This window comes from Colletotrichum truncatum, assembly GCF_014235925.2.
Source record: "Colletotrichum truncatum strain CMES1059 chromosome Unknown Contig_0001, whole genome shotgun sequence".
Lineage (NCBI taxonomy): Eukaryota > Fungi > Ascomycota > Sordariomycetes > Glomerellales > Glomerellaceae > Colletotrichum > Colletotrichum truncatum.
Genome location: NW_027222398.1, coordinates 5,426,092 through 5,434,210, shown reverse-complemented (window position 1 = coordinate 5,434,210; position 8,119 = coordinate 5,426,092). Strand labels below are relative to the sequence as shown.

At 54.5% G+C, this 8,119-nt stretch overlaps 2 protein-coding genes across 2 annotated transcripts; both read right to left on the bottom strand.

Moving 5' to 3' along the window:
• Positions 1–3,537: 3,537 nt before the first annotated feature.
• CTRU02_201522 (alpha and gamma adaptin binding protein p34) lies at positions 3,538–4,962 on the bottom strand (the record flags this gene model as incomplete). Its single annotated transcript, XM_036728988.2, has 3 exons — positions 3,538–4,040; positions 4,151–4,666; positions 4,884–4,962. The coding sequence occupies 3 exons, from the start codon at positions 4,960–4,962 to the stop codon at positions 3,538–3,540; spliced, it is 1,098 nt and encodes a 365-aa protein (XP_036579139.2).
• Positions 4,963–5,707: 745 nt separating this feature from the next.
• CTRU02_201521 (uncharacterized protein) lies at positions 5,708–6,991 on the bottom strand (the record flags this gene model as incomplete). The annotated part of the gene is made up of 1 exon (XM_036728987.1): positions 5,708–6,991. One exon carries the CDS (start codon positions 6,989–6,991, stop codon positions 5,708–5,710), a length of 1,284 nt encoding a protein of 427 aa, XP_036579138.1.
• Between the last annotated feature and the right edge of the window lie 1,128 nt (positions 6,992–8,119).

Below are 8,119 nucleotides of genomic sequence, written 5' to 3'. Positions count from 1 at the left end.
CTCTAGGACGACTCTTCAAAGAAGCTGCCCAGGGTCCGTTGCCAGCATCACCAGACCAGGACCCCCATCGCTTGTCTATTGAATTGTTCCAGAAGAATGGTCGAACAATTCGAACGTGAAGTCCCTGGCCGCCTCCCCTGGCGCGCCCCTCCCCCTATCTCAGGCCCTGCTAGACAAGAGCTCGCTTGCTAGGAGCCCTTGAACGAGCCGGCTCTTGTAGCTGGACCCTTCATGGATTAATACGCAAGATTGCCGCAAGAGGTTGACGAGACGGATGATAGGCGAGATGTGCACTCGCTCCGGTATCATCAATCGACCATGGCACAACTGTCCGCCACACTATACGTTGATGTGGAGATCGGCCACTGACACAGCCGAACCTGTGGCTTTGCAGGGTATGCCTATCAGATTTATTCCTACCATTTCGCCACCTCGTCTGGCGCAAATGGCAAATACACAGAGGCTCAAACAGCAAGACTATGGCTCCTTTTTTTCCCCTCCTTCCGGCTGGCATCAAGGACAAATGGCTGTTCTGGTGGCAGCGCTGCTACAGTGATTTGTTTCTTTGTTTTCTGGACCAAGCACAAAATCTGAAATAGTTCAGGACAGAGACAGCGTAGGTATGAATTAGGCAGGCATCAACCGTCGATTGAGAGACTATGAAAACACAGCGCTACGTTTGTCATGTAGTTATGACATCGGATAGGCTGACTGCATAACCATGAATCCAGACTGGGGCCAATGGGCACGCCCCTCGAAGAGGCATGAATGATCACCATGGTCCTCTGACGACAGATCAACCGACGCGTTTGGACGCGTTTACTGTGTTTTGCTCCCCACAGAACAACATGACATGACAATTTAGGAGAAACGTGACTGTCAACAAGCTCAAGTCCCCGAGTTGCTTGTAGTTAGGGGTGGCCACGAGCGCACCAATTAGTAATACCAAAAAAAAAAAAACCCCCCGATGAAGAATTCAATCATCAGAATCGGTCCCCAGGCATTGCGTGAGAGGTCAGTGTGCTCTTCAACTGGGATCGCTCGATCGTTAAGCCGGAGAAAGCCAGCGAACTTCAATGCGCAATCTACAGACAATCGATATGGCCGCTTCGTCAAGCATGGGATCAACCGGCTTAACAGTTCGAACAGGGCATCCAAAACTACAGTGACACCGGGCCAAGTATTCTCAATTGAGTATACTGAAACTGGCCAGGTCTTCGCTTCTTGGACAAGCATTGCAGGCATCACGGAGAAATTTCCGAGCGAGCCAAGTCCCCCCACCGCCAAAGGAGAATTCAAAAAGGAAAGAGCACCTGTCATGCGTCGATTGCGTCGTCGTTGCTCCGCCGCATTGTTTTTCTGATCCGCAACACAACCCTTTCCAAAAGACGTGTGCTCGGGCCTCTGCATGATGGAAAGAGGGAACCCCATCGGCATTGGCGGCTGTGGGCCTATGGGGGAGAGGCTATGCCGCAGTGGTCCCTGCCTGTCGTCTGTCTGCGACGTCGTGCAGCATCCCATCCGTACGAGATCGCACAAGGGCTTACCTGAGATCGGCGCTAGCGTTCGTCTGATGTCCCCGGGCGTCTCTGAGACGGGGCCCCTGGCCGGTCTCCCGATGGCACGTCGACCGGGACGGAGCTTGCCCGCCGAGAGCCTTTCGGACCAGTTTTTCCATCCGGGCTGACCCAGCCTGAAAGTTCAAACCATCCGAACCGGTGTCTGTCAATGACTCGTTGCGGTCCTTGTTATGGACAGCCGCAGAGCAGCCCAAGATATGATGGCCACTGGCCCCAACGGTAAGTAAGGTTGCATGATGCTCCTGGCTTCCCGATATTGGAGTCCTGTCGTCCAGACTCTTTTGTATATATGGTGGACCACGCTCGATATTGCATGCCATCGGAACGGTTGTTGCCTTGGCACGTTGCCTTCTTGACCGTGACAGCACTTTTGGGTCTGCGCATGGGCCTAGGGAGCAGGAAGGTGCAGCGCTAGTTCATATCACATTGAGCCTTATAGTACGGGCCCCACCAGGCGTGTCGAGATGATCGGTACCTGCCGAGATCGAGGTCGGCGCACGGCAGCCTAAGTATGCTGAGTAGGAAGTGCTGCCTTGGGTGCGAAAGGTTGTGTTGATCAGCCGGGAGACGAGCGGAATGGGGGGGTTCATGGAAACCCTTGCATCCGCCTGCAAGATGGGCGAAATCCTGACAATTGAGAAGAGGCGGCGATGACACCTTTTCATTTCTTGGGAGCTCGCAAAATCTTGCCGGAGGAAGTAAAGATGTAATTGCCATTTCCGTCGCTCAAAATATGTTTGAAGACTTGGATCCACATGCACCGTGGCCCTCAGACGTGAAGGCTCGTTGTTGTATTGTGAGCTCGACATAACGCTTCTGTGTTTGCTAAGGATGTGCCGAACGAGAAGACAGGAGGCATATCAGCCTCATACTGCGGTTCTCTTCTACGGTTTTGTTCTTGGAGAGTGAAGTTCCAAACCAGACCTTGGCTATTATTCCGTGACGTTCGAGTTACGACGGCTTTGGTGTAAATAATAGACGGCTATGAACTACGGTGACGAATTGATCTCATCGTGCGGTTGTAAATATGTCTTTTAATTTGACCGGTTCAGCGTCTTGGGGATAGGTTGCCCCGTTTTAGGACGATGATATCTCTGCAACGTTGCGTCACCCGTGTGTTACTCCTTCTGTCTGTCCTGAAAGGAGAGGTTGATGGCTAGAGGACAACATACTGCATAGTATCGACGACGATATCCCGGGGCACATTATTATTAGAATGTATGCTGTAGTTTTCTCATATAGTTCCTGGCGTCTCGCTTATTCAAGTCGTTGCTCGATGTGGTGTTGCGTGACAAGCATATGGTGCTTTTGGTGGCCTCAGGGACTTGTATGTTTGAATTATACTGTAGGTCATTTGTAGAACACCCCAGGAAATGAGACGAGTCTTTTGAGTGTCCAAGAGACCTAGTTATGAATACGATGTTGTGTGAGGCCCAGGTATTTTGCGAACTGGTCGTGTAGTTAATGCCATGGAGACCGTTTTTAAATATTAATGATTTCGTGTCATTTTTAATAATCTTACCAAATAATAATCTTACAAAAATGTGGTAAAAACACGGTTAAACTAATGTGAGAATTTCAAGATCTACCCACTACCACAAGATATAATGAAACGCTCGACGAAACTCGAGGCTGGTGGATTCTGTTGGCTGGATATAAATCATTTCACTAAATGGATTTTCAGAGTTGCTGGATGTCAATTCCTAACTGTGAGTCTCGACTGGCATCAAAAACGCTGCATAAGAAAATTTTCCGACTGGCACTATACTTTTTACCCACGCATCTTAAACGTTTCCGGTAATCATCGTTTTAGTAACTCGTTCATACAGCCCATAGGAACATTTTGCAGTTTACATCCCGCCGTGGCCAAAAGATGTTCCCGCCCTCCCGGCAGCCGACCTTGTACAGACGAAGAGGCCGAAAGAAAGCCCCCCGGCATCACCTCGAAACAAAGGCTTTACAATTCCTTCATCACCTCGCCAACAGCCTTCTTCGCCATCTTCTTCCTCTGCTCCTCAGGCAGACCGGCACTCAAATCCCTCACAGCCTGCAGCTTGCGCATCATCCTCTCCAGCTTCTCAATCTCCTCCCCGTCAAGCCCCTCTTCATCCCCGGCCTTGCCGTTTTGGCCCGCCGAGCTCTCGCCGTTCTTCTTCGCGCCGTCTTTCTCGTCACCATCGGCATCGGCATCGGCATCCTGCTGCTCCTGCTCCTGCTCCTGCTCGAGGTTCCAAATAGCCTTCTTCAGACCCTCGAAATCAGAACGGTCAAAGCCGAAGTTGAGGCTCTCCGGGTCGAAGTCAAACTCGTCGTCGTCATCCCCTGCGGCAAGCGGCCGAGGTTTGCGCGGCAGGCCCGACTCCTCCAGGTCGTCCAGGTCCGAGTCGACGTCCGGCCCGGCGTCGCCAGCCCAGTCGTTGGATTCCAGAGCCTCGAGAACTCTCGGGATGCCCATTTTCTCTGTATCGTTTGGTTAGCATACTCTACCCCCTTCCGCAGTGATAATTTAAGCGAGGGGCCAGCCGGAAAAAAAGCGGTCGAGACGGCGAGATATTTAGGGAACAACGAACCTCCAAACTCGTTCCGGCCTTCATCTTTCTTGCCCCCGCGCACCTGCACGAATTCCAGCCCCCATTCCGCGCAGAGCTCCTCCCACTCCTCGGAGTCTCCCTCGCCGACGCCGACGCCCAGCCCGACGCCGTCCCACGCCCAGCCGCCTAGCCCTTCACGGACGACCTTGCCGACCTCTTTGATGAGAACACGGGTCTCTTCCGCGGACGGGGCCACTGCCGCTGCCGCCGCCGCTGCTGTCGTCGACGGCGAATCCGCGGGGGTGGTAGCGCTAGGAGGCGGAGCTGTTGCCGATGTGGCAGGCGGCAAGGCGAAGACGACGGCCAGACCGCCGAGCACGGAGAGGACCTCCTTTGCCTCGGGGGACAGAAACGACGCGGACCATTCGGTCGGCGAAGAGATGAGGTCCAGCCAGATGGGCACCTGGGCGGTGTAGTAGCTCGTCTTCAGGTCCAGGAGGTGCGTCGTGCCGGCGAGCGAGGTCGAGGCCGGCTCTGGGACGTTTCCCGTCAATTCTGTTCCGTCTCGGCTGTCAGTCAACGCTTCCCTCACAAGACACCGAATATCCATTTCCTATCTATTACTTCTTAATGTTTGTGAGCTCATCTCCTTTCTCACTCAATCGCTCGCTCGCTCACTCACTCGAGCAGTAATGGCGGGGCACCACCGAGCGATAAGATAAGCATTTTCATCAGAGACAAAATTGATGAGGAGGGGGGGGGGGATACAAACCTTTGATGACTCTGCTCAGATCCTGAGTCGACTCGGTCAGCGAGACCGCCAGCACTCTGCGCGGATTTGAGACTTCCATAATGGTTTGTTCTTTTTGGTCCTTTTCTCCCGTTTGCTTCCCCCTTTTTTGGGATGTGAAAAGAACCGACGTTTGTCCGTGTTTATCCAAATGTGACAAACGAACGACGTTCGACGGGGGGGTGGGTTTTGATGGCCTGGAGTCTGGGCCCGCCCGAGCTATCGGAACGGGGGGGTTTGGTGGTGGTGGTGGTGGTGGTGGTGGGGATGTTCCAGATTACCTAAACGCTTCCGCCGCCCCGAGCTAACTTTGGCCGCACCGAGCGGATACAGCGGCAGCTAGTTTAGATTGAATCAAAGGGCCGGGAGCTGCGGCATCACTTCCTGCGCAGTTTTCTCACCTTATCAACATCCGACAGATGTAGTTGCAAGACGAGTTTTTATACTGAATTCAGAAGAGATTCAATGGTATTGGATAGAGTTGAGGTGTGTGTAAGACTTCGCTCTGCTCTGCTAACAACAACTATTTTTCGGCCTCGCTACCCATGCAAAACGGGGTATTCTCAAAAGAAAGAGAGATCATGATAACGTGCAGTCCGGGAATCGTCGTCAGATAAAAGTACGCAGATAAGAAGAAGTCACAAAAAAAAGAAACGCCCTTCAGAACCACCCACCCATAAACACGAAAGAAAAGCATTAGCAACGAAGAAACACAGGCTCATCCAAATCATTCCGAACCAAGTCGCAAAAATGCAATTACCGTCAACACTAAAGGAAAAAGCGTGTAAGAACGCAGGGAACATTCTTTAGCAGTCGCCGCCCCAGCCATAGTGGCGGTTGACGACATTCATGGCGCTGACGCCGGCCCTCACGAGTCCCCTCGTCGTCTCCCCGTCGATGCCCGCGAGAACATCCTCGAAGCTCGTGTCCTGTCTGCCCTCGGCGTCTCTCAGGTCCCGCTGGTCCATCTCGCCCTGTCGCCTCTCCAGCACGGCGCGGTGGATGGCCCTCGCCCACATGTTGTACCACTGATCCTCGGACACAGTCACGTACTCCCTGCCGACGACGCGTCCCGTCTGGGGGTCCCGCTTCCTGCGAGAGAATGGCCACTCGGCTTCGACGACCTCGAAGCGCTTGGTGCGGAAGAAAAGGTACGGCCAGGCGAACAGCCAGAGGAAAGTCAAGTAGAACAGCCAACGCACCCAAGACGTGAAACGCCATCGGTTCACACGGCAGGTGTTATAGACTGCGACTGTTGCGTCGTGGACTGGGAAGCTCACGTCGATGCGGCCGCGGTAGTGGGTCGAGCGAACAAGATCCTCCAGTCGGCCCTTCAGCTTCTCGTCCTCGTCGAAGCCCGTCACCGTCCTCGAGAGTGTAAATGTCTTGAGGCCGGCGTGCGAGGCGCAGTAACGGTGGCACCATTCACGCAGCGTCGGCGGCTTGCTGCCCTCGATCACGCCGCCGGCCGATGACCCGCCGAAACCCGGGGCACGGGTGGGGAAAACGGTACCGCGACGGACCTTTTGGAAGTTGTCTGCGGTACGCAGCTCGCGCCAGGATTGGCGGGCCTTGATATCCCGGTACAAGAAGGGGGTGAGGTCGAGACGGATGTCAAAGTCAACGACGGTCTTATTCTCCGTCTTGTCGTCGCGCTTGCGCACCCTTTCGGAGTGTGTGCCGCGGACGCGGACGTAGGGCCGGGGAGGCAGTTCAGCGAGGGAGAGGATATGGGATTCGAGATAGGCCGGGTCGGTGTCTAGCCTCCGCGACATGTGGATCTCATAACCTATCTCGGCTTCCCTGTAAAAGAGGTTCGGAGAAGAACCGGATTCGTCTGCGAGGAGGGAGGAAGAAGGGTTGACGGCCTGGGCGTTAGGGTCGTCGGAGTAGGATGGCGGGAGGTCGAGAGCTGCCGCGGAGGAGGTGGCGGCAGCATCGTCGAAGAAGGGGTCGTTTGTATGGAGTGAGTAGGCATCGGAGGGCTGATCGAGGCGAAGAGCCGGGGGGTTGGCAGAGGACGACTTGTCGTCTCCGACAGTCGGCTTGGAGGGTGGCAGCTCCGGGGAGAAGGCACCTGGCATCGACATTTTGAGATGTTGATGTTGGCGGGCGAAGTGCGGAGAGAGAAATGGGTAAAGTGGAGGAGTTTGTGGTGTAGGGAATTAAGGACGGCGGGGATTATTCGTCCTGGCGGTGGCGGAGACTCGATCCGAGAGGATGGAGCATATAGCTATAGCAGCCAAGAAAGAAAAACAACAGAAAAAAAAAAAAACGAGGGACGATGTTGTAGGTAGAGGGAGAGGGAGAGAGAGAGAGAGAGGTAGTAGGTAGGAGGGATGGGAGAAGGGATGAAGATGAGGTGACGACGACAACAACGGCGCAGGCATGAAGGAAATGTCTCCTCTGATAATAGTGTGTTATTCCATTTCTGCCTTTATTTCTCTCCCCCCGTTGGCCTGGGGGGGTGGCGGCCAAGGTTCCAGGCTCCGGAATCTGCATCCACCAAAAAGTCTTGGGTCCTGGGCCACCAACAGCAACAAAACAGTCGACGAATGCAGCCCCAAGCGGAACGCTCCAGTGGTTGTGGGCTGCCTAACTGGCTGAATGCCCTGCCTGCCCCGACAAAAAGTCTGCCACAACAGGCAGCCTCGCCCAGCGGCGCAGCAGCCACCGAAGGCGTTGTCTCCCTCTCCTCTTCCTCTACTGGTGGTAGCGTGCCCATTAGTGGTGTAAGGTAAGGTAAGGTACCACCACACCTTTAGGGGACTCTGCAGCAGCAGTAGACCGCCGTCGTCCGAAGAGGAGTAAAAGAAAAATAAGAAAAGAAGGGCTCTCCTCCCCTCCCACAAGGGAATGCCAGACTAGCAAATAGCGACGACGGGGCGTCAGCCACAATCCCCATACCCAGCACCCGCTACCGCAGTTCGACACCAGTCCGTCCACTCAGGCGTCAAGATGGCGGCCCATTGTGCATTGTCACTGGCCTTTGCACACCCTTCCGGGCCCAACTCCACCGTCTTCTCACAGCCACTCGTTGCAGGATACCCGTCCCACTGTTGAGACGCCGCCCGTGCCACTTGCTGGTGCTGTTCAATGCGACGAACCTGGCATCCCACGTATCACACATCAGACCGTCTTTTTCGAGAGTGGCTGCATACGTACCACGTAGTGGTAGAAAAGTCGGGTAAAGACGACTGGTGTTTTCCCGGTACCGG